This window comes from Hermetia illucens, chromosome 1 (assembly GCF_905115235.1).
Source record: "Hermetia illucens chromosome 1, iHerIll2.2.curated.20191125, whole genome shotgun sequence".
Lineage (NCBI taxonomy): Eukaryota > Metazoa > Arthropoda > Insecta > Diptera > Stratiomyidae > Hermetia > Hermetia illucens.
The window spans coordinates 201,493,424-201,520,501 of NC_051849.1; the positions used below are offsets into that span (position 1 = coordinate 201,493,424).

The window sequence follows — 27,078 nt, forward strand, 5'->3', positions numbered from 1 at the left end:
TTATTATATCATAGGAATTATGCAGCTTTATCCTGCTTCTGCTTCTTTCCGCATATTGTACTCCATCACTTTTCTAGATATCAATTCCGTAAATTACCTCCTGAAAAAAAAATCACCGGTGGCTGTCTGAGCAAAGACAAGGCATAAATCAACAAAGACCTATTGTTACATATTAAGGACGATGAGAAAAATTCACATAAATCTCACAAATAACAGGAACAACTCTCATGGAAACTATCCGAAAGCTGCATATGTGGAGGCTCGGGCATCAGTTGCTTGGCCTTGGTAATCTTATCACTCTGCGAACATACAATTGGACAGCGGGGCCGAAAACTGGAACGCCAGCAGAGAATGGGCAAGAAATAGCAAATGGATCCAGAGTTCATATACTTATGTATGTATATGGAGCGGAAGGAATCTCTCGTCGTCTTGACACAAAGCACGAGGAAAATACATTTAGGTGAGATGGAAATCAGGAAGGAATTCTTCCAGGAGTCTATGTAACAATGTTTTACTATTTTCAGGTGATTTATTGTTCTCTCCGTGATTTTTTCCCATTATGTATCTTGCCAATTTCTTACCCTTGCTCCGCGGGTTCCTTTTCTCCTTCGATTATTGTCTTACATTGTCACCGTGTTTCCATTTGGAACTTTTCTTATACGAGTAACCAGTTCACAGTGAAGTAAGGAAATATTGACCCGCGACGGTTTTTCAAGTGAACAAAAGGATTTGATGAATATTCATCGCAGTTGGGGCCGTATTATCAGGACTTCCTTATTTCTTGTTGCATTGGGTAATGGTCTACTTCGCTTTGATATATGTAGAAGAGCCAATTTGGAAAGCTACTCTTGGGTAGGGTATTCCACTGGTTTCCACATAAGGTCTTTGGTTATGATCGGATTCTGTCAGGGAAATGGGGCGAATTATGTGGGACATTTCAAAATGACTCCTGGGTTCATTGTTTGAATTCATTTTTGGTGCACATTATGCCTTTTTATCTTCGAGTGGATATTATGTAAGAGATCAGTTACTGGGTCCTTAGTTTGAGGCAAACTTTTAATATGGAGCAACAGGTCAAATCCTACCTATGTAGTTCAAATAATGGGAAATCTTCTATTTGGGATAGTGCAGAATAACAATGGAACAATCCTCTTAGCGAAGTCCCCCAAAAACTGCAAGTGCAATTAAAAATTTCTTAGCTTCCATGTCCTGCTCCGTTGCTTTCGGAACTGAGTGCACCATAAAGATAAGAATGGAAAAGGACGCTTTTCCATTTTGATGTCATGCTTTCAACATATCTCAAAATGGGTTCCAGGATATTTTTCGCGCCACCCGATTGCGCATACATTAACCGGAACATTGCCGATACCAACTACTGTAGCCCCGTTTTTAGCCCTTCTACTATAAGCCCAGGTATTGATTTGAATCCTCTTTATTGTTTCCACTTTTCTTGGAGCGACGTTTTGTTTCAAATGGAAATCGTTATTCCTATCCTTAACACACTTTCATGCACGTCCTCGATCACCTGAGGTGGGGCAGGAGCGTTTTGATGGCAGTTGCGGGATTGAATTCCTTTCATACTTTGGTAGGACGTGAAGTCAACTTCAACTGCCATTACGGCTGATTCGAATTCATTGAGCGAATTTTGATTTTTTTGTCAATGAAAGGGGACCGGAGCTGGGAAATGGAATGAATTTTTCGGGGAAAATTGTCGTTTTACGCACCAAAAAGGGGCATACAATACAGAGAATCCTCCAATTTTAGTTTTTTTTATCGTAATTCTTTCCAGTTAAATGGGCTCATCCTGAGTGGAAGGAGACGAAGAGGATTCAACACCCTCTGAAATTATAAATTGTAAGGGTTCTGATAATATCAAAGCGGCTCCAAATATTCCAATTGCTACAAATGCTCCTTTATTTGTGTTTAGGGATTGGGAAATTCGCCACGTTGCGTTACGAGCGAATCGCTGGAATTCCTCTGGGATGGGTCTAAAGGCAATCATTGAGGATATGCAAAGAGCACCGCATTCTGTTCCTAATGATTTGAATTTGGTTGATCGATTTGGAAAAGATTTAGTACGAATCAATGAAGTTTTAATGGATCTTGAAAGTGATAAATGCCTTTACGCGTAATTGACTAGATTCAATGAGCACGCTGAATGGTAGAAAAAACAACCGATGTAGCGGGATATAAATTTGAAATGATATTTGGGGGGAAGCAGCCAAGTGTGTTATGGAATTAGTCAATTTGCAAATTAGAGCATTGAATTCATGCCTATTCCTTTCGATTTCCACCTCAGTTTTGAGCTTTCCATCTTGGTGAAATGGTTTCAACATTTTTAAGATTTCTACTTGACTTGGTTCTTTCGCACAGAATTGCGTAAGTGATTTATCGATTTTGTGTTCAGTAAGTGTGGTGTTTTCCTAGATTAATGGTTCAGAATTCTAAATGTTTGTGCTTTTGAGGTTGGAAATTTCCTGGAATGGCCTGTACAGGAAATGCCACTACATGGTGCTGTCAATTTTTCATTTTAATATTGACTAGAGTAATAGCAGCAATTTGAATAGCGGTAATTTGAATTAAATAAAAAACTGGTGCTTCCATCCAGGATCATGGGCAGCTCCTCCGATGGAAGGCAAGACTTTTGCGGAAGTCCTCAGTGAAATCCGTTACAAGATTAAACCCGAAGATAATGAACCAGAAGTGTCTTCCATTCGTAAAACGAAGGGTGTGGAGTCCTAGTCGAACTAGGTCCGCAGACAATAAATAAAGTTACTTTCTGTGAAGCAGTCAAGGGGCTTCTGGGAGAAAAAGCTTTGGTTTCCAGCCTGGAACCCACGTATCCTCTGGAAATGTTAGAGATGTTTGGATTATGGATATATATCTGCAACCTATCGTGGACCTGACAGAAGGGCAACATGCCGTAAATACGGTCAGGCAGGCCATAAAGCGAACACCTGCAATGAAAAGAAAAGCTGCGTCCTACGCAGGGACCGTGGGACGACTGATGAGAACGTTGCGTACATTGCTCGGGGTGGTGTCCAGTCTTCAGAGCAGAATTGGAAAGAGCTAGCATGCGGTCAACATGACTCGCATCCTACAAATTAATATGCACTGGAGCGCAACCGCTTACGAGCTGCTAGCGCAGTTCGCACCCTGACATATCAGGCACCGCTGCCATCTGGGTTTGGGACCGCACCCTTCTTAGGGCTCTTACCCAAGGCCGAAGGGACGCCTTTGTTTGGATTCGGTGTCCAGGGATCATATTCTTCGATGTCTATTTTACACCGAATTAGACGATGTCGGACTTTCAACGGAGCCTTGGTGCTTTGGACGCTATCTTAGGCACAGATGGACGGATCCTGGTCGGGGGTGACTTCAATGTTAGGCCACCTAAATGGGGCATGCCTCACCCAGACTCTTGAATGAAACGAATTTTAGAAATGGCGGCTGGTAGTTCTAAACACCGGATCTACCCCAACGCTCCGGCGCCCGAGCTGCGAGGGAAGCATTCTAGACGTAACCTTCGCGTTGGAATTACTGGTGTCGCTGGTGGACGGGTGGCGAGTTATGGAAGACTTTTCGGCAAGCGACTATTAATACATTGCCTCCGAAGTGGTAGATACAAACTCTCGGTTAAGAACCTGATAATGACGGCCTGTGGAGCCTCCATGGCCAGAATGGTATCGAGATATTGCAAACCTTCTATACGTGGACAGTGGAAATCGCAGAGCTCCGGAAGGAGTGGCACAGGCTCCGCTGCTTAACACAACGTCCAAGCGACCGGGAGGAAGCATGTACCATAGTGACGGAGTACAAATCAGCCAAAAGGAAACTCCGCAGTGCAATAAACAAGAGCGTGGGGACTCGGTTACAAACTGGTAACTCAAAACTCAATTTGCGGAAACCCTGTTCACTTAAGGCGGTGCAGATGGATTGTAAGGGCACTATTACCTGCGCACCCCGTATGGGATGATGACATTGGCGCGGAGAGGACGCACAGAGGACTTTCCACTTTTGTCGATTGAAGAGTTGGAACAGACAGTCCTCTCTATGACAAGTAAGAAGGCGCAAGGACCTGATGGAATTCCAGCAGAGATATATAAACTGGTATTTCAACACCGACGAGGCACCTGCCTGACACTGCTGGAAGTGCTCGAAAAGGTCATCAAAAGTGAACTCGCTGAAGCGATACGCGATGCGGGAGTTTTATCCCCTCGGCAGTTTGGTTTTAGAGCAGCAGTTGATGCCGTCATGCAAGTCGTGGATGCCGTTCGACGAGCGCCGAACTCGACGGGTGGTGCTCCTCGTAGCGCTTAACGTCAGAAACGCCTTTAATTGCGTAAGATGGAAAGAAATTTTTGAGCAAATCAAAGCAACAGCGAACAAGGTTACAGTTGGGGTTTCGGCGTTAGGTAGGCTAATGGCAAATATTGGAGGTCCTACGTCTAGCAGGCGACGTCTCCTGATGAGTTCAACGCAGTCCGTCCTGCTCTACTGCGCAGAGGTATGGACTGACGCTCTCGTCCTCCCCCGTTGGTGGGTCAGGAGAGATCGGGGACTAGCCCGAAGTAATGTGACGAACGGTACCAGCCTAGCTCTCTGACGATGGGGAGGTGTTTAGTTGGTAGTCCGACGATGTACCGAACCGGGAGTTCAACACTGTGTGCGTAAATGCATTCACCTACCCTAGCCCAAAAAGAAAAAAATGGGCAGTTCCTCGTGGAACTACCAGCAGCAAGCCAGCCATCAGACGCCCCGCACTCTACTTACGAGAGCATACACAAATACTATATCTATGCATACGTATATGGAAACATTTTTTCCTTCCACAATTGATCTCATGATGCCACTTCAACTCAATTCAACTCACCCCTGGACTTCCCGAGACTTCCCCACTCTTCCTCCACTGTTCTGTATATGTACTTCTGATGCGACCCACTTGTTGGTTATCCGGTAGATACCATTGCATGGCACAGTCAGCAATAGAACTATCACACTTCCTTAATGTGCGACCTATCCATTGTCACTTCCACCTTCTTATTAACACGCTCTGGAGCAACTGGTTTCTCCGCCAATGAAGTTCTTCAGTCAAGATTGTATCAAGCGGGCGTACCGCGGTAGCATCTTTCTGACAAATATTGACGAAGGTTTCGATCATTTGTGTCCGGATAGCTGAGTGGTTAGAGCGCAAGGCTGTCGTACGGAAGGTCGCAGTTCAAATCTCACTGGTGGCAGTGGAATTTGTATCGTGATTTGACGTCGGATACTAGTCATCTCAGCTGTGATTGAGTACCTGAGTCAAATCAGGGTAATAATCTCGGGCGAGCGCAATGCTCACCACATTGCTTCCTAGTGTACCGTTACGGTCTTGAATGAAGTGCTCTAACATACTTCAAGGCCTTGATCCAACATGGATTGCTGCGCCAACGATTATTATTATTTCGATCATTTGGGTAATAGTGGTGGTCACTTTCCAACTCTAATTTGCTTCTCTTTCCAAATCCAAAACTATTTGGCCAGGGTCTATGACCAGATGTGATAACAAACAGATGTTATCAGCGTCTAAGTCGTAATCGATTAAAGTCCGTCACATCCGGCGGCCTGGGCTGGTTATGCTTCAGGTTAAAGTTGCATAATTCGGTAACTCCTCACACGACCTCCCCGCGGTGACCGCAGGAAACCGTCTACGGATGTGTAGGGCTGGGCTGGGAGTAGACTCATCCAACTGACAAGGATTTGTTTACCTGATAGTTATGAATCTGGTGGGGAGATGAGCCGAAACAACATCCCGAGGATTACTCTCCCTGCACTGTAGATGCTGCTTATACAACACCTAACTAAGGTAAAACAGCATGCACTGAGGGCTGGGTACCCAATGGGGGGCGAGCCGCTAGCATCAATCCAAGAGACACTAGCTTCCTGCACTGTAGACGGTGCTAACAGAATTCTTGACTAAGGTAAAAGAGCACACACTAAGGGTTGGATGACGAATACGGAGTTTGGTCGTTAATATGCGAACTCTGAATAGCTTGGGCATCTTCAGCTTCAGATAAGACCCTCATAGCGGTAGGGGGGGGACTACTGATGGGGCCAAGACATGGACTCAACAAAAGAGAAATACAAAAAATAGACGATGGAAAAAGAGGTGATGATGCCAGGCGCATCATCGGAGGGCAAGCTGCTTGCATTAAGCCGGGAGACAGTAGCTATTGGAGGTAATATAGTTGGTTCCATCCCTGGAATCGCTGCTCCGAAACCAAACGCAACAACTTACCGGAGCCAAGCGCAGGCGAACTAGTTGTTTGTAACTAGGAATTCACCGTCGTTGAGCTACGTGTAGCGAATACCAGCCATGGTACTCCTAATCCGAAACCGTCGACGTCAAGGGCCTCTCAAAACAAGGGGCTGACAGAAATGTCGGTCACGGGAAACCGGCTGAAAAGCGGAGATCCACTGGAGTCCTATTTAAGAGCCAGTGGCAGTAGGACATACATATCCACTCGACGAACGGGACGAAAAGCACCTCGTTAAATGCCAGCTATATAACATCAAAACACCTGGGAGAAAAAACCGCCTTCAATTACAATCCATCTCAAGAAGAGGTCGAACAGTAACATAAGCGGAGTAGAGTGTCCAAGGGTTTAAACGCTAAGCAACTTCTGCAAAAAGGTAAGCAGCAACAGCCAGCAAACGAGCCACGACCTGCGAAACCTTTCGGCGACGTGATCAAGAGTCACTTATGTGTGGCGCTGGCAAATGGGAATTCCGCTAGCGGCAAACTAGGACTGGAGATGTGGACCAATGTTAAGGCCAGGCTATCGGACATAGTCATCGAGCATCTCCTGGGCGACAAAGGCAAATATACAAGGGATTCATACTCTATTTCAATTCATCTCAAGTGGTCCTTAGGCATCAACGTCGCACTAATACAGGAGCCTCGAATCGGAGGCGACGAGCCTTCAGCGGGCTTCGAAGCGAATTCCACTGCACAGTCATCCCCATCCAGCACAAGAGACAAGGAGACAAACTTAGAGTATGAAGCATCGTGAGGAAGAGTGTGCAGTGTGTCCGGATATGAGTTCCAGCGACATAGCCATTACCAAAGTATAGTAAGCGGAAGTGGGGAACGTGTATATTTCCTTGGCTTACATGGCTGTACGCCTTGTGAATTGAGACTTAAGAATACACTCAAATATTGGCAGCCATACTGCCTGAAAAAGTATAAGTCGGTCATCAAGATTATCAAGAAGTGGCCCTGGTTGGACTATTATTAGAATATTGAAAGTTTCAGCGAATCTGTAAAGCTCTGTCCAAAGATCAAGGGAGCCCACGCTTTCTTAAAAACTTGGAATGCTGGTGGGAAGAATATTCTAGTGAAGCCTGCTGCTGGTGCAGGTACACTTCCCCGCTGGCGAGGAGGATTGTGCGTCAAAAGGCTTTTCAGAAAGAAAAGAAAAATCTTGACTGACGGTTTCGACCAGGGCAGAGGTAACTCATTAGACACTGCCTCACCTCTGCAACAGCGAGGCCGAGAGTGGCGAACGGTGGTAATCGCCCCATTTATATATAATCACAAACATGACATAAGTTCAAACCTACACCAGGCGGAATTGATTTTCTTTTGTTGAAAAAGAATAGAAGGATTGCAGGACGGGTAGTCTGGTGGTTTACTAACATTTTTAGCAATAGCATTTTCTACCTCTCCAATCATGCGTGAAATTTTCGCTGGGACCTGGAAGATTCGAAAAATTCAGTGAAAATGTTTGGTCTGGTTTAAATTTCACTGCGAGCTTAGCGGTTTTATTCGGTATGCCGACCAGGGGTAGAACCTTGTTATTCCGTATTCTGGTGCTTAACTCAGGCAGATCATCTCTAGTTATTGTTAGAATACCGATGCGAGAACAAATATTTTTTAGTCGTCAGTGTTCCTTTCTTTGCGGAGGGAGTAAAGGAATAGAGGTGTAGATGGACCGCCTCTAAGTTCTCCGATTATAGTGGCGCGTTCTTTCCCGCCCTGGTTAGTCCTACCTCTACCGACCTCTGATAAATTTTCGCTCAGAGACAAGCGATCTAAAAGTTGCCCAGTTCACTTTTTGTCAACAGTTGGGTTTTCCACCGAGGAAAGAGCATTTTTATGGGAATAGTTTCGTCTCATACTTTACTGTCGAATTACGTTCCATGGAGAGCTCTTTTTTGGAGTCACCTGCTTCATTAGGCTGATCTTGTAAGACCTTTGTGAAGATTTACTTATCTTTCAGCTTTACAGAACAACATTATGTCCTTCTCAGTTCTTATTCATTACTCCTTACATATTTCAAAGATGATGAGATGACTAACGTGTTAGGACATAATCGCACCTGTGCAGGGCTAAAAAAAGTCTGATCTACAACCTTTACATACCGCAATTCCTGATAAACATTCACGTAACAGCCTTTAACCAGTATTCTATCCACCTGTGCAAAAGTTTCTAATAATCCGCGGCCCTTTGCAGTTGCTTCTCTACTTCCTCAAGGGCTTATGCATTGAAGCCACCTTTGGAGTTTCACATCTTGTGCCGAGAACAAGGCAGTTAAGTATGAACTAAGGTTCACATAGCATGAAACTCAGCTGATTGTAAAAGTTCTACATACATCGACACTACTTATGTTTGCCCACATTAAGGCACTATATCAATCATTTGAAGAGCCTTTTTAGTGAACTCTGCCCTTGTTGACGGCAAACAACTTAAATAATTTGAACTTTTCTTTCAGTCAACAACTTTCGCGCTGTCTTCACTGGTAATCGTACTGTGTTTGTTTGAGTACTGTCATACGGTTTTCCCCAAAGGTAAACCGACTCCTTACTAAGTTCTTCCAACTTGAATTCTTTCATAAAGACCCCGGAGATTTCTTACGCTTGATATGACCTCATCGTTGTTTCTGGATCCGCGTGAGTTTTTAGCTTGGTTGTGAAAGCCATCGGTCTGCCGACGTTGGATCTTTTTAACTTGAACAGGATATGCCTTCAGTAGCTTTCGGTGAGACAGATTGCTTTCATTGGCAATAACAAACGCTTTAGGATGAATTTGAACCTACGCTTTCTTTGTTGCCATCTTCTCATAACCTTGGACCTTTTGCCGTTATTGATTACTTGATTGCTTACCCCCTTCCGAACCTCTGGTTCTTTTTCGGGGGACTGTTTTCTTTTAAGACCTACTGATTCCTTTGATAATTCGCCTCAATTTCCGCCCTTTTTGGGCGTAGGTCCATGCGTGTGAGGTGAGTTATCAGTTGGGTCGTTTCTGACACTGTTGGGGGAGGCTTTTATTTTGGAACACTACTTTTACTATCCTCTATGTCCTACGCTGAAGATATCGATGTAATGGGAAGAGCATCCCAAGATTTACAAAATTGGAATGCATGGCGAAGTACGTAGGGCTAACAACAGCACCACCGTTTGAAACGTCTCACCATACTATACATGCCAGTGATCTTGCCAATGCTCCTGTATTTTTCAAAGACTCGGACTTTTAACAAGAAAATTTGCCAACTCTTTTTGGCTTCTGCATGAAGATGGACGATTCTGCTCCCTCTATAATGAGGAAAGGTGTGGGCGATACCACTACCTTCTCATTCGTGAAAAAATCTAGTTCAACAGGCTACGGTGGGTGGGTAATTCAATCCGTATGAGCGATGATAGCCTGACCCGAAAAGTTTATAGGGGCAATACCTGTGGTAGAAGAAGAAGAGGACCCTACCTTAGATGGAGCAATGACCTGAACAAAGACACCAGATGATGGGAAGCTGGGAGCAAATGTAGTCTCTTTAGAGGTATGTTTACGGCAAGTATTGGTTATTATTATTATTTCCTACGTGTGTGGGAGCTTAAGAATACATTCAAAGTCTTTCCTGTTTGTCATAAAGGAGAGTTGAATAAGTTGGTTATTTTGCCGAACTATGTCCCTCTTCCCACTACTTTCTAGCTCTTGCAGGGCACACGATAATACCGCGCATTGGAGGCGGTACCTTTGTTTACTCCTTCATTTCTAGATCCGCGTTCGAAATGATTACGAAATGTCATACTTTGTATTTCAAATCCCGGTGCAATCCTACGCATAGGCTGAAGGACACGTGAAACTTTGTCAATGATTTGTAGTGTCCAGAAGAACCTGCCATCCCCGAGATTATTTAGGACAGAGGCACGCCGGCAGCTGCAACCTTTATGAACGGGGCTTCACGGTCATTTTCGCCATATTTGGGCTAGTTTTGCCTTCCTGGTCGAGTTCGCTTAACGCAGATGGTATTTGACAATCGCTTAATTTGAATAGGTCATTATAATTTGGTGTAATCCTTGGGATTGTCAATTACTGCTCGTGTCAAATGGAAGTACCCGATTAGTAGTTTTCGAAACTGGTCTTAGCTTTCCCAACAATTGCAAAGAAGTGTAGTGAGGGGTTGAATATTGTCCAGTTGAGTCGTAGAAATCAGAAATTGGTGAGAATATGTACAGAGTAGGAATTCGACAAGGTGGTATGTGTTCATCCTGTATTGATGAAGCGGAATCCATGGAATGTTTTCTATGTGATGGCCCTGTTTGTGTTATGTCAATTTAGCAGTCGGCGGTGTCAACTCACATGAAGCGCTATGGTGTGAGTGCACAAGGGGCGTGTCTTTCTTCCGACACCCTATGATAGAAGAAGTGGGTAGAGGGGAACCGGCAGACACTGACTGAGATGGAAGATGACACAGGCTACAACTTCAAAAATGGCGTGTTTGAAGTTCCTCACTAAAGCTGGTGTAGAGGTTGTTGTACCGCTGATTGCTGTGTTTTTTTGCATATTGCGCTTTCAGTTCATTGACATTGCACTTATTCATAGGCCAGTTATAAGTCTAAAGCAACGCGCAAAAAGACGATGGTCAACACAAGCATCCATGACACAACTAGGATTCGAACTTGGGGTGTGAGAAGAGAAGGACATTCAACTATTTCGACTATAATACCGTCCAAAGTGTCCATGTTTGAAATAGAATATATTATGTATTAAGGCCGTTCATCGAGCTTGCGGGTGGTCTTTCTTTCAGAGCGGCAATATGGGTTTCGGCGAACCCGTTCTACGGTCGATGCAGTAGCAAAGGTCGTGGAATTGGCTTGAAATGCAATGGCCATAGGCAAATGCTGTGCTCTGGTGACGCTGGGCGTCAAAAATGCTTTTAACTCAGCCAACTTGGGCTGGATTAAGGGCGCTTTGGCGAAACTGGGTGTTCCTAGCTACTTGGCTCGGCTCATCGAGAGTTACTTTTTGGACAGACTTCTCTGGTACGAGACGGACGACGGGCGGAAGGAGTACATTGTAACAGCAGGTGTGCCTCAAGGTTCTGTATTGGGACCGCTGCTGTGGAATATAATGTATGACGGAGTGCTTGGCCTTCGCGTGCCGGAGGAGACAACGCTGATTGGTTTTGCGAACGACTTGGGTCTAGTTGCAATTGCAAAGCATCCCGAGGACGTGGAGCTTTATGCAAATGAAGCCATTCATACCATCAAGTCATGGTTACGAATGGCCAAGCTGGACCTGGCGGACGAAAAGACGGAGGCGGTCCTCATTACCAAGGAAGGAAGAACAACACGGTTACCATCTAGGTTGGTAATCGTGAGGTCGTCTCAAAATCGGTTGTCAAATACCTGGGGGTGTTGATCGATGCCAAGCTGAGTTTCAAGGGACACTTGGATTATGCGCGAGAGAAGGCAGCAAATGCCAGCTCATCCCTTGCAAGGATGATGCCTAACGTGGGAGGGCCGAAGTATAGTCGCAGGCTACTCATCGCGGGAGTGGTAAGGTCGATCCTGCTATACGCGGCCCCTGTCTGGGCGGGAGCGTTGAACCACGCTGTCAACCGGAGGAAGATATGTTCGGCATACCGGCCAATTGCGCTAAGGGTGTGCAGTGCATTTAAGACGGCGTCGACGGAGGCAGTGTGTGTTATCGCAGGAATGATCCCTATAGATCTTCTAGCAGGCGGGGCACACTGGCTCCATGAAAAACGGAAGGCAAATCCAGCCGAGGTGAATGCGGATTTCCGAAAAGCCATCAGGAGAGAGTTTGTGGCAAGTGGCAACAACGATGGGATAACTCCGACAAGGGCAGTTGGACCCATACATTGATCCCGTGTATCGAGAAATGGGTCAACCGAAAGCACGGAGAATTGAATTAACTATAATACCGTCCAAAGTGTCCATGTTTGAAATACAATATATTATGTATAAAGGCCGGATGGCGGATGGTGGATACTTAAGTTTAGACTGTCACGAGGTTTGAAAATTATGTAAATATTTCATCAACAATCTAGATTTCGCATAATTCTTGAAATTGGGGTCAACATTCACAACGATTGGTCATGTTCCCCCTACTTTATTCAAATTTCAACTTTTATTACTCTTCTCGGAAACCCCGGAGCTGAAAATGACATATTGTAAGAAGCATTGATGAAGGCAGCATCGATATATGCAAAAAAGGAAAATTGTGATTGGCTTTTTTTCACTTCCAAAGGGACTATGTAGATGTCATGTCGTGTTAGTAAGACTACCAAGAAGTTGGTCAAAGTCAGAGAGATATTATTATAGCTTGAATGATTACGAAGTGGACAGTGTATTTGGGGCTCGTGGGGCTTAAGTAGTGGATTGGAACCACTGAGCCGTCCCCAAGAGCAATATTCACCAGGAAAAGATTCATTCAGTTCCTAAAGCGACAATTGAATATCAATGTGTGCTTTAGGTATTTCGAGAAATGAATGTCTTAGAATAAATCATCGTGTCCTGCTGAATGACAATGGAAATTGAACAGGTTTACTATTTACTCGTATTACACACGCCTACGTCCAGAATTCAAATCTCTGTACCTTGCAAATGGAAGATTCCAAGATTAATGAAAAGATATTAGTTGTAAAGGATCCGTCAATGGGGCTTTCTTTATTTCACGTTTCTATCCAAAGAAAAAACTAATATGAAAACATTTCGTGGAACATCCTTGCAAGGATTCTACTTATCATGATCTGTTGTGGCTTACCTTTCCGAACACAGTTAATCCTCCATGCTTAATATCATATTTTGGGGCATCAGCATGACTCGAGTCGGCCCATGGCGTGTGACATGTAGACGTTAACGTTAAATACCTAACACCAATAGCGTAGAGGGTGCGTAGGACAGCTAAAGAGCCACCCAGTGAATGTCCACCCTCCACGCCTGTCAAAGAACATACTTTGTGGTTTTTGTGCGCTTCGATTATATCTGAAATTAGAAGGAATTAAAAAGGGAATATGAAAAGTACGTAAAAGAGCTTATCTTGAATGGCGGAATGACTATGTTATATGGGTCAGAGGAGAGAAGGGACCAGAGGAAGGACGAAGCTCAAAGCAGCTACACGAATATGAATCACAACAAGGATGAATGTAAGCGAACTTATTAAAAGGCAATAGTGGCATTTTTCTTGCTGTGAATCTGCGAAGAATTTCATTTTAGCTCGTTTTAGCAACTTCCATGGCGGTGAATGGAAGGGGGGGGATATACAAACTATGCATTTGGAAGAATATATTATTCTGCTATGTTTGGTTGTGAAAATCAGCCACTGAAGTTTAAGTTGTTCCGTCATTTTTACTCTCTCCGTTTTGGGAATTCTCAAATAATTTCGTATGAGTAAAAATGAGCCAGAAAAGTTCACATGAAGTTATGTAATCCCTCTTAGGAGGGGGTATTATCTTGACGGAAAAAGAAGTGAAATTAGAAGCAATAACATTACTGTGAACTTGGAAACCAATAATTCCCAAAAAAGCCTTTGAGATAATAATTGTAAAGACGGCAGAGTTTCAAAAGGAAGTAATTACTGCCAAAGTGAAATTGTTCAACCGTTAAAAGCTTTCAAATAGTATCTGTAAGAACCTAGACTAGATACAAATCGACTGTTCAGGTCCTTCCTTCTTCCTTGTGTGAGAATACAGTTAATAGCATTACTTCCACTTTCCTCCGTAACTCTTCTCATTGCAGCAGTACATCACTAGGGATTAGATTAAAGAGGATTTGCTTAATTTATGATTTATGTATTGAATGGCGAGTCAGCAAAGGACGACATATGGGTCATGCATCCACACATCGATTTTCGGATTTTCCATGGAAATATTCATGCTTCACATATGTAACATTAATATTATCTTTGAAGTTTATGGAGGTCATTAATACTTTGCAGTCAATGGACGAGGTTACATTTCATTTGCTGCAAGGATATCGCATCTATGCAGGATTGAATTACGCTCTTTGCATCGATTTTACTTACCAGATACTGATGTACATGTTGTAAGTTCTTTGGAATAACGTTCGGTTAGTCGTTTAATGACGTCGATTTGTTCCAAAGTTAGCTGGACCGCATCTCGATGTTGAGCCTCGCATGGTACATAGGCAGCCCAAAACTGAAAGTTTGAAATGGAAAAGTTTTATATGAAATGGAATTTTCGCTTCTAGGCTTATTCTTTTATGTAAATTTTTTGGTAAAATGGAAGCCGCTCGAAAACTTTTATTATATTTTGAACAAAAGCTTTGCAGATGGTAGTTCTCTATCTATAAGAATATCATTCTAAATAGTTAATGTGCCTAGCAACAGTAACCTGGGACTTTTGTAGAGAACACCGGTGGTGGCCACTGTCAATCGAATTAACAATATTCGAAATCTCGACTTTCAGATTTCGATTCTTTCTTGTTTTAGAAATGTTATCCATGCTTTGCATAAGTAGGGACTTACCGGGACCCAGGACGTTCGGTTTCTCCAACTTGAAGGAACATTGCAGCATTACAAGCTTAATATTCTAAGGTTAAGTTAGGTGGCCTCGTCATTAGTAGCACACAGTGTTCAAGCACTCAGCTTGCCATAAGTTCAAATGGGTTTTAACTGAGGAGCGATCAAATTGAGTATATTATGTGTATATTCTGAATACGCGTAAAAAGGAAGAAGTGATCATCGGTTTCCAAAAGGATTATGGGGGGGTAGGTATCAGTGGCCGCTCCGAGGAGCCCAATTAGCGCTTTGGTGCGCCGTTTTGATGCCACAAACTCCTAAGACCGTGACTGTTGTTATAGGAACAGGGAAGCAGAGTCCAGCCGGCTCGAATCTTCAGAGCCAGCCCGTAGCATTCACGAAGGAAAGCACCTCTCCGACCCTGCAGCTAGAAATCTCCCTAAGGTCCCCAAAGAATGGTTTACCCAGTGTCCGCAGCCTGACTCTAGCCAGAGCTGGGCAATCGCAGAGAAATTACATGAGGGTTTCCCTTCCTTCTCCGCAGCTTCGGCAATGCGAGTTGTAGGGTAAGCCGAGCCTAGCGGCATGGTCCCCTATGGGACAGTACCCCGTGCAGACCGCCGTAATCTTGAATTCATTTGCACGCGTCTGGCACTGGAGCTCTCGTGATCGGGCTATGTTATAAGCGGGCCAAATTCTCCTTGATTTGGCACAGTGTCCACTGCCAAGAGCAGAGCCTTGCCTGGCCAATTCGTCAGCCCGCTCATTCCCCTCTATGTTCCTATGCCCGGGAACCCAGAGGAGAGTGATCTTGAGCGTGCCGCCCAGATGGTTGAGCGCGTCTCTGCACTGCCCCACCAACCGGGAAGATGTCGTCGTTGAGTACAAGGCCTTGATAGCCGCTTGGCTGTCTGTTAGAATGGCTATGTTACGCTTGGAGCTCGAATCACGCTCCAGCCATCGACAGACTTCCAATATCGCCAGTCCCCTGGAATACACTGGTGAAACGTCCGTAAAGAATACAGTGTCATAGTCTTGCAACACGCCGCCGGTCTTCCACTTTGCCCTGGTTGGAAGGTCCACAGCAAAGTTTCTCGTGAAGTTCAGCTTGCGTGTGACATAGTCCGTGGGGGATGCCCAGATTTCTCGAGGTATTTCATCTAAGATGTTGCTGTGGCCGCAGGACTTCGCTGCCCAGCATCCGAACTCACGTAGTCTGACGGCACTGCGCGCTGCAACATATTTGATGTGGAGGTCTAGTGGGAGGAGATGCAGAAGCACATTGAGAGCATCTGCCGGGCAGGACTGCAGAGCCCCCGTAGCACCTGCACACGCGGTTCTTTGAATCCTATTAAGCTTCGTTCTATTGTATTTCTTCTTCAAAGCCTGCCACCATACAATAGAGCCGTACGTCAGGATCGGACGCACTACAGCGGTGTACTTCCAGAGAACCATCCTCGGCCGGAGACCCCATTTGTTTGCAAAGGTTCTCTTACAGGCATAGAAGGCTATACAGGCCTTCTTAACCCTCAGTTCTATGTTCAACCTCCCATTTAGCTTAGGATCCAGGATTACACCCAGATACTTTACATTACAAGAAAGAATCAATCTTTGTTCATTCAGCCGTGGTAGATGGAATTCAGGTATCCTTGGCTTGGTGGTGAACGGCATCAGTTGCGTTTTGGTTGAGTTTATGCTGAGTCCGCCATCTTGCGGTCCAACAGGCACACCTTTCGCAATGCTCCTTCCATGATGTCGTTCATATCGGACAGAAACATCCCTGATACTAATATCACCAAGTCGTTGGCATACGCCACCACCCTCACCCCTCTGCTGTCCAATGTACGTAAAATTTTGTCCATTACTATTAACCAGAGCACCGGTGAAATGGCACCACCCTGGGGCGTGCCTCTGTTCACAGCTCTGGTCAAGTGGTTGCCTCCCAGATCGGACTGGATTATCGTGGTACTCAGCATGGATATAATCCAATGCGTGAGATACCCCTCCAATCCAATACCGGTCAAGGCTTCCTTGATGGCGTTGGTACTGAAGTTGTTGAAAACTCCTTCTATATCCAAGAAGGCAGCAAGGGTATACTGCTTGTACTGCAACGACCGCTCAACCGTGCCAATTACCTCATGGAGGGCGGTTTCTGTGGATTTTCCTTTGAGGTAGGCATGCTGGGACTTAGAGAAAAGCGTTCTCTCCATAATCGTCCTTAAGTGAATATCCAGGACCCGTTCTAGGGTCTTCAGCACGAAAGAGGTCAGGCTGATTGGCCGAAAGTCCTTCGCGGACTCATGACCGCACCTGCCCGCTTTCGGTATGAAAACCACTCGTGCGCGCCTCCAGGACTGCGGTACGTATCCTAAAGTGATGCAGCTCCGGTAAATCTCAACAAGCCACGGCACAACCCTTTCCTGCTGCTTCTTATGCCATCTGGGCCTGGAGATTTCGCTAGGTTTCGCTAGAAGATTCCGTCCAGGAGCCTTTGTAAGGAAGTATGGACTCCTATGTTCCTTGGACAGAATCTTACTGAGCTTCGCGGATTCACTAGTGCTTTCAATGTTCTGACAATAGTCTAGCCAAGACCGCCTCTTGGCAGTCCTTGTATGGTTGCCAGTATTTTTGCCTGTAGCAGATGTTGAAAATTTCTCTGGTCAGCTTCCTGAGACTAGAGATATCTTCGTTCCGCCACGGTGGCAGGGTCTTTTTGCTGTACTTAGCAGGGCACGAGACTTTGAAGGCGGTATCAAATGCCGTCTCCAGAGCCCCGACCTTTGACTCCAGTTCGTCTGTCGTGCCAATCCTACCAATTTTGCGAACCGGAGAGTTTGTTCTTAATTACCTGACCAAACTTTCTCCAGTCGATCCTCCTGGGGTCTTTAAAGGGCTTGGAGACCTCTGCGGCGAGATCTAGACTGAAGAGTATCCAACTGTTGTCAGAGAAGGATCTCTGGTCGGACACTCTCCAGTCCTCCACCCTAAGAATCCCGTTGTCGGTTATTAGGGTGATATCAAGGACCTCCTCCCAACCGTCACAGTTCTCCGAGCAGGGGAAATGAAAGGTTGGTGTACTGCCCCTGTTACACACCGATAGATTTGAAGTAATAATAAAATCAAAGAATGATTCACCTCTTTCGTTGATTTCGGAGCTGCCCCAAAGCATATGCCTTGCACTCGCGTCGCACCCTATCAGCAGGGATTATAATCTAATAATTTGCAGTTGCGTTCGCCAATTCCCGCCACACTGTAGAGCTGTGATTCCTTCAGGTCAACACCGATCACTTAGGTGATCCAGCTATCATTTGATAGTACCAAAAATATCTTGAGCAACGTCCCAAAGGGGCGGATTGATGGGCCCTTATTGATTGCTGCTAATAGTGATGAGCATGAAACACTTTAGCTCCGATATCGTGCCAATTGCCCTAATAAAAGGGGTCTGGTTTGGAAAGCAGAAACTGTCCTAGATAGCAATGATTTCAGAACCGTACACCACTTCATGAGACAACTTGCAGATGGTTGAAAAAGTCTTGTGACGAATACTGACATTCAACTTCACATTTAAATTATGGGGAGCAGCTGAAGTGGTCAAAGGCGCACTTTATCATGTCCCTCCCCTGTATGGCAACCGAATAGGTCAAACTCTTATGAATGAAATAGCTGGTCCGGACACGGACTGAGCTTCCAAACAGTAGTGATCCATCCATCCATCCATCCAGTTACCATCTCGGCTGAGCTTGGCGAAGAAGGAGGAGGAGGATGGTTGGCAACATTCCGAAAAAGGCACCTGACCTGACTGCAACAATTGCAAGGGGAGCTCCCTGCTAAAAGTTAAAATAATCCTGGAATGCATCATAGCTCAACATCTAAGGAATATCAAAGGCTTGATCGACAGAGAGCAGGCTGGCTTTCGTTCTGGATCCTCTTGCAGTGATTAATTCAATGCCTTGCCCCTGTTCGAATATGATATTTGTATTCATTTTTGAGCTCCCCCTTCTCTAGGCAACGTCTCAGAATCTCAGCATTTTTAAATAAGCGAAAATTACAGGTTCAAAGTAGCTTTTGTATATTGTCAAACCCGTTGGATTTACTCCGCCTAAGCGAATTGGTGGCTGAAATGATTTAATTTTTGTTTGGAGGATCAGACGGTCTTTGTCTGTTACGGTGGGTTTTTCATCTACAAAAGGTGGAACCTCACCTGATTTTAAACGATTGAAAACCCTGGTGAGTTGCTCTCTTTATTTTTAAGGTTGCTTATAATCGGGAGAAATATAAGATTATTTTTGTTTGAGGAATAAAGGAGTCCTAAGTTCGCATTCAGTTGACGTCGGTTCGGACAAATTGGGAAAAAACTTTCTTCCACCGTTGGATTTTCTGGATATAATTTGCACTCATGTCGTGTTTGCGATTATACATAATGGTACGATTACCGCCTGTAGCCACTTTCGGTCGCGCTGCTGACAGAGATGAGGCAGTTTCTGATGAGTTGCCCCTGCCTCTTTTTGATTTTTTTTGAATTTTTGGGTATTTAGCTCATAAAAGGGGGGTCCATGTACCACAATTGTGAAAGAAAGTTCCTTCCCAAATGGTCCGCCAACAACTGGATGCAGTCTGAATATATAATGCGGATTTCACTTGGATATAACTTGTATTCATGTCGTGATAGCAGAGATGAGGCAGTTTCGGATGTGTTACCCTTGCCCTAGATGAAACCGTCAGTCCCTTTTCGAATTTTTAGAAATGAGATTCCTAACGTTAACATATTTCAACCGACTGTCGGAAGATTTATAACCACCAGCAAGTCCTTTGATTTTTTTGGGTAGGAAGATGAAATGCATTTACGAATAAAGTACTTGACTTCTGCCTCAGACAAACTGTCGGCTGAAGCATCCCTCTGAAGCGTCTGGGACTCTAACCCAGAACCTTTTGAGACATTACCTCATGCCAGACCTATTCAGTGTAGAGCAAAACCCCGTCGATCAGGGAGCCTTAGCAATCCTGCCATTTCTCCCATTCATCTTCTTCTTTTCGCCGGAAGAATGCCTTGAGTGTAACGGACAGCTCGGCTCCACGTGTCCTCACTATACCAAATGGTCTTAAAGAAAGTGTCCGGAGAAACTTGACATCCAGATGCTGTCGGGCGATCGTGATTTTTTGAGTATGTGCAAGTAAGACTGAAAATACCAATGTCCGCGAACAGCTGGGTTAGGTAATGGTCAACCTCACCATGATTTTGATTAAACCACGTTCGTCTTCCCCTTGGTTCTCTTTCCCAAGATTGCTGCCACGAGCAGAGTGTACGGACTCTCCTTCACTAGCGACGGCTTCCTTATTTCCCTCACCTTTTTAAGGTATGTAGAGCTCTTTCCGGCAACATGAGGAGCGATCCGAATAATTCCTGCGATCATCATTACTGCTGTTTCCGAGACGGAACAATAGGAGGACACAACTAGCAGAGGCCTTCGTCTTTGAACCAAGTGCTAGTGGTACATTTCGTTACTGAGGGAGTTAGGCCCTACTTCAGAACCGTAAAGAAGGACGGGCTGAACCGCTCCCTTCAACAAATGACGCCTACTGGATAAGTGATCTTCGACATTAGGCATCAGGTGGCAAATTGGAAGCGTTCTAGCCGCGGCCTTGCATGCGATGCTGCGAATCTGCTCAAACAAGCTCATCTTCGTGCCTATCGTGATGCCGAGGTATTTCACCGCCGGCTTCGACAAGTCCATTGTTTCACCAATCTGAATAGGGAGGAGAGTGGAAACCATCCCCTTCAGTTTTCTCCAGAGCTAGGAATGTGTTTACTCGTCACATCACCATTCCTAGTGTGCGCTGAGCATGCTCAACTGTGCGTGCGGTAGTCAGTACCGCGACATTATTCGCGTATCTGATCAGTTGCGATTCATCAGGCATCTCGAGTCGTAGAAGATTATCGTATAAGAAGTCCGGTCCAAGTATAGATCGCTGAGCCACTTCAATGTCACCTTCATTTTACGCTGTCTTTCTTGGGTCTCATAGAGCAGGGCACGGTCTTCGCAGAATTGAAGGTGTTTCAAATATCTAGGATCATAAGGAACTCCACTCGCCAACAGAGGCGAGGGTTTCACTGCGTAAACCACTTCCTCAATTGCATCATTGTGTTCGTAGTCCCCCATAGCGAGAATTATGTTAGTCAGTCTTGGCTTGTTGAGCTTTTCAAGCAAGTTCTTTGGTAATAGGATATATAGGAAAATTCTCACTTGCTAGCCAATGGTAAATTACTTTTCCCGTTCTCTTTCCATCAAGGAATTTCCCACGGTATCAGCGAAACGCGTTGGCCCTAACTCGGAATTCACATCAACGCTCCTAGCTTCATACATTTGTCGGTCCACTTCCATATTTTCGCAGTCAGACAAATTTCATGGCTCCTTTTCGGAATGAGATCGACTACTTGATCAAGTTGTCATCGTTAGCAAAAAACGGTAGTAGTTCTAAAAAATAAAATATGTGCAACTTCCGAAGGATGTAGCAGGGTACTAAATAGTAGTTCACTAGAGTTGAAGTATCCTTAAGGGGGTCATCCCGTGTGAAGGCCGTTTTTTTGTCTTTTTTTAAAAAAATATTGTGGAGGACTGGATAAAGATAGAAACGTGATTTTTTCACCATATATTTATTGATATCTCTAGTATATGTGATAAATTTTTCAGCTTGATATCGTAGCTAGTTTTTGGAATATGTGTCAATTTAAACACCAATCTGCAAGAAAAGGTGTTTTTCTGCTGCCACGCTGGAGGGCGCTGTGTTCATCTGAAGAAGAAAAACTAAACGGCATTTTAATGTGGACAATATTCTACGGTCCGCAAACTAGGATAATTAGAAAATATTAAAAGGTAAATTTTTGGTGGGCTTTTAAACTTAATTTTTTGGATTTTTGTGTTTTTTTACGGCTTTTTTTATGCCTAAAAAAAAGTACCCGTCCGATTGCAATTATTCTAGTTTGCGGACCGTAGAAATATGTATTAAAGAAGTCGTGAAAATTTCAAACAATTTGGTTGGATAGATTTTGAGCTATGGTGGCCGCCGATTTTCAAGATGCAGTTTCGAGAAAAACGCATTTGAAAATTTAAATGTGATTATCAACAGTAAAATTTTAACGCACCATTAATCTGCTATACCTGGTCCATAGAGAGCACCCTCCGTTTCTCAAAAAAGTCTTGTAAGGCCCATTGTTGCCCTCTGGTTTCAATTCTGGCTCTTTTGGCGAGATCAGTCGATCGTCGTTCGGACCGCCAAATTCGCGCTTCATTACGGCGGTCGGCATAAACCTGACATATGTGTCCAACTTGACATCCTATTGTTACTAGGATTTTTAGAATGCCATTGAATCCTTCATCGAAAATAATTACAGCCAGAAAAGTGGCTATTTCTACGACCTTGGCCCCAGAATGAAGGTGTTTAGGAGCGAAAGTCCAGATCAATGCATTTAACGACTCATTATTATTCCGGGTCTCTGCTCCTAAACATCTGTTCAAGAGATCATCTCATGACAAATCTTCTTAGAATGGTTTGATGACTGTTTGAACTTCTTCAGTCAAAGGTGCCTTCTCGTGGTGGAAACTATCCAGTTCTCCGTTAGCTTTGCGCCATTTGCACCAACTCTCCTCGCCTGCTGGACAATTTTCATGCTGAGGATTTTCGTCTGTAGAACATTTATGGAAGAAAGTTTCCCAAATTTCTTGCTTCATTCCTTCTATCGAATTTGCATGTCGACGAATAGCTAGCTCAAAAAATGTAGTGAGGTCGTTAATAACCATATCAGTAAGTTTTCCAGTCCCTTTTCCACCAATGCCTCTGTGATTTTTCTTTGCGTTTCTAGGCCGCGTTCCCATTCTTTTCTCGACATGTCCTACGCATTCCATTTTTACTACTAGGTATATTTTATTATTTACAGAAATTTGCAGAAATACCGGAGAAAACTCCAGCAAAATCCAATATACATTATACAAAACTTGTCGCAATTGGAACATCCATGTTCATGCTTGCTAAAAGTTTCTTTGCTGATGTTGATGCCAAATCATTTTTCTTCTCTGATAAGTATCGATTCCCACGAAATACTCGTTTTTTAGTGCGAGCATGACGTTGAACGTTAAAGCGATCTCCCTTCGTACGATCCATTTAAAGAAATCACTGAACACACAAACAGCACAATACTTACAACAAAATATAACTGAGTATAGCTTGAAAGCCTTTCAGTGCTCACTCTAGACTGGATTATCCTTTTTATTCCAAACAGCAAATAAGTTTAGACAATTGATTGGTTTTTCATCTTTTTATATTTATACCTGTGTCCGAATTTATAAGGCTCAGGTAAAAACCTAATAGGTAAAAAAAGATTAGATGCTCTTTCTCATCTAGTACTCTAGCCGCGGCTGCAAACTCCTTACTTGTTTAACACTGTAATTTCTGAACGACTCGGAATATCGGAAAATCCCTTTGCCCACATATTCTCCACTATATATAGATACAATTCATGCAAAAAAAAAAAATCGATTTCTCCAACCCGACACACGGGATGACCCCCTTAAGTTTTCACGTCTATTTCGAAAATAATGAAGAGCTTTGCTGAATAATTTAAATTTTGAAGAGTCCTTGGAAATTTGACATGTTTGGACACACAGTGGCATTTAATTTTATTTGCTTCACAAAAGTACACTTTCAATAAAATAATAAATACCTAAATTTAGTATCTTTCGTTGTTTTTATGAATGTATGTAACCATAGGGCATTCCAGGAATGTAGAATACAATACGATCAATCTACTCAATCATAAAAAAAATCATGTCTCACCAGAAAATTCTCTTTTCTCATTCACGAATAAAGATGCCCATAATACGATTTGAATTAAATGTGCCAGAGAATTATAACACGTACAAATTCGTTCCTTGAATGCTTAAAATTTATTGCACGATACCTTAGTCACGTAAAATGCATAAAATGGGAGATTTTCCCGGGTCAACAGAGAGAAAATACTTAGCTGGATTATGGAAAAAAATTAAATTCCTCAGCATGAATTCATGGCATACGCCTCAAGATTAAGCACAGACAGAATATGAATATTGTACATAACAAAATAGCAGGACAAATTGCATTATAGGTCCAATACTGAATTCAGAAGATGGAGAATGACAGCAAGATACTTTATTCAAAATGTACACTATTGTTGTCCAGTAACAGAAAATTTCGAGATACACAAAAGGGTACAGACCAACTGGAATATTGATTGGATTATTGTTTGTTACATCAAAATAGGAAAAAAGCCAGATTCATTATTTCAACGGAAAACCAAACACAAAAAGATTCAAATGTGCGTCAGAAAGAAATTACGACTAATGCTATAAAGTTGCCTTTACTTCAGATTAGTATCTTTTTTTATTTTTCTTGTCATCATTGGTATACTACCCGCCAGAATTGCTTCCTTTATTTTCTTTCTTGATGTCCTCCATTATTTGTTACATAATAAACCATTACTTTTCCCTAAAACTTTGGGTTATCCCAATATTCAATCTTCACTCACATCGCCACCTCTAAATAGATTCATTTCTTCTATTTCTGACCAAAGGACCAAGTTATCTTTTCGAAAAAGTTTCCTCTAATCCTTCGCATCCCAACATAATATTCAAGTTATTAGCAGTGAAGTGTAGAGTGCTTCGTAGATACACATGCATACAAGCAAGCATCAGGTTTCCAAAGCAAACGAAAATAAAGCTGAAAGCAAAGTGTCTAACAGGATCAAGTTTCATTTTCCTGAAACATTAGCAAAATTTACTTTTCCGCAAGATTCCAGTGTGCAAACTGAACTTGGCGAGATTTGCCTGAAGTTTGTTGAATAAAAGTATTTCTTGATGTTAATCACATTTAGTACTTTTGGAAACTTCCTTCCTGAATAATTGATGGAACTAAGATTATTGAAAATCAATAAAACGAAACCTTTTATTTGTATCTTAATCTGCAATATGCGATCAGCGCATCCGTGGTTTGAGCCAAGTGTCGGATATCCATTAATATAATAGTATTGTCTTCAGGCTAATAAGAAGTTCTGGGAATGTGACCTGAATCTATATCGGTAGCGCCACTAATCAGGCGGATTTGAAAATTTCCCGCCGGCGGGCAGATCAAAATTTATCTCCTTCCCTGAGGCGGACGAAATTGAATTGTTCAATCCCTGGTCAGAGGACATATATTTTGCAGCCTTAGGCACCTGGCTAGTTTGTTTGCACGGTAAAACCGCAACTGAGTAATTTTATATTAAGCTTTACTTTCATTGTCGAAGTGTGTATCTTTTCAAACAGATTACAGGATTTAGAAAATTACGGGAGCAACTTTTTGTACTACGCCTCCATCAAAATGCGGCTAAAATACTTATCAATTTTAGTGCATTATATTTGACAATGAAACGCCATTTGCCCGCCCACTAATCCATTTAATTGAACTGATGTCGTCACTTACATTTAAGTGAGAGATTCAAGGAGTAATAACTTCTATGTATTTGGATTTTGTAAGGTTTTGTGTAAAACAAAAAATTAGAATCGATTCACTGTCTGTCTGTCTCTTTGTGTGTCACCCGCACTTTCCTCCAAAATGGCTAAACTGATCCGAAAGAAATTTGGAAATTCCATGCATGTGGTGTATCAAATGAAAGGTCTCGATTAATATTAGGTTGTTGCACATGAAATGGCCGATTTGGCAATCAAGTGAAGTTAGTTTACGATTTTGCTGTATTAAACCACCACCAGTTGGCGCTGTTGGTATCGGACAATGAAGTATAAATACTCCTACATTTAATCAAATAGTCAGGATTCTTGAGAGTTCAGCCGAACGCAGCAGACGTCTTTGGACAGCAGCAGAGTGGTAAAAGTTTTTGAGAATTTCTAATTACAAATTTATTTTCTTTTTACAGGAGTAGATATCTTTTAGGTACCTTTTGGTGATAAGCGTGGATAGTGTTAAGTTTTTGTGGGTAGAAAATAGTTTTGTTTTTGAAGAGTTTTTTCAGCAGAAATCGTAATGGAGGGCCCAGAAAGCCACAGAGGTCCGATTACTATCGGACCAATCCCAAGAAAGGCTAATCGCCAGTCTGCAACGCAGTCTGGATGAAATCAACAAGCAGCTAGCCGCTGCAAAAATTGAGATAGAGGAGCAACGGAAGCAGAACGAGGGTCTGACAGCCCTCATCAAAAGCTTGCAGGAGTCAATAGACCTGCAAAACCGGGAGAAGAAGGAAAACGGCAAGCGTTTGCGTATCGAGAGTCCACAAGTGTCGGACTCTGAAAGTAACTCCTCATCGGAAGAGGAGATGTCTAAAGAAGGCCAAAGAAGCCGAAAAGGGTGAGGTACCCGTGATTTTAAGGCAGCCACCAAAATGGCCAGCCATTGAGAAAGAGTTGAGAAAAAGGAAAATTAATATCCTTCACGCGAGGAGGGTACACCTGGGAGTGAGAATAACTCCAGAGCAGCCGAGCGACCACCGGAAGATCACGACATTTTTTAGAGAAAGTGGAATTCAATTCCACATATATCTTCTCCCAGAAGAGAAGAACATCAACATTATATTCCGGGGGCTCGAGGGAATGGCACCCGAAGATGTGAAGGAAGACCTTGAGGATCAGGGCTTCCATCCTATAGAGTGTTTCTTCATAAAAATGAAAAACGGGCCCTCCAGACTATTAAAGGTGTTAATGCCGAAAAACGAAACCGGCATTTACAATGTCAAATCGATCTGCCACCTGATCGTGAAAATCGAGTCCCAAAAACCGAGGACTTCGCAATCGCAGTGCCATAACTGTCAGCAGTTTGGACACTCTGCGAACAACTGTTTCGCCGACGCACCTTGCGTTAAATGCGAGGGATCGCATCACTTTTCAAAATGCGAGAGGAAGCAGGAGCAGAAGACAACCTGCATCAACTGCAAAGGGGATCATCCAGCCAGCTACGGCGGATGTCCAAAAAATCCTAAAAATATTAAGAAAACCTTCGCCCAGATGGCGAAATCTAACTCTTCTCCACAGGTATCACAGGTAACACAACCAATCAACAAACCGACAGGAAAAACTCCAACAGCACCGAAAACTCCCTCTTCCTCAGCGCCCCCGAAGCCCGTACAAATGGATCAAGTGCTGAGCAGCATGCAAGCACAGATCCAAAACATGATGGAGTCAATGATGACCAAAATGATTCAAAACCTGTTTAGCTCGCAGATCCCTCTAGGCAACCCAACTAAGGACCACCATGGTAAGCATTAAGCTTAACATTATCTCGTGGAACGCAAATTCCGTGAA

General features: G+C 43.5%; 1 protein-coding gene across 2 annotated transcripts in view; it reads right to left on the reverse strand.

The window, feature by feature from the left end:
• Positions 1 to 27,078, reverse strand: part of LOC119661748 — a 450,161-nt gene that overhangs the window by 149,565 nt on the left and 273,518 nt on the right. For both annotated transcript variants that reach the window (XM_038071218.1, XM_038071217.1), the window contains exons 8-9: positions 14,306 to 14,438; positions 13,046 to 13,266 (exon numbers count right to left, since the gene is read on the reverse strand). In XM_038071218.1, coding sequence (XP_037927146.1) covers positions 13,046 to 13,266; positions 14,306 to 14,438 — 354 coding nt within the window. The remainder of the gene's footprint in view (positions 1 to 13,045; positions 13,267 to 14,305; positions 14,439 to 27,078) is intronic.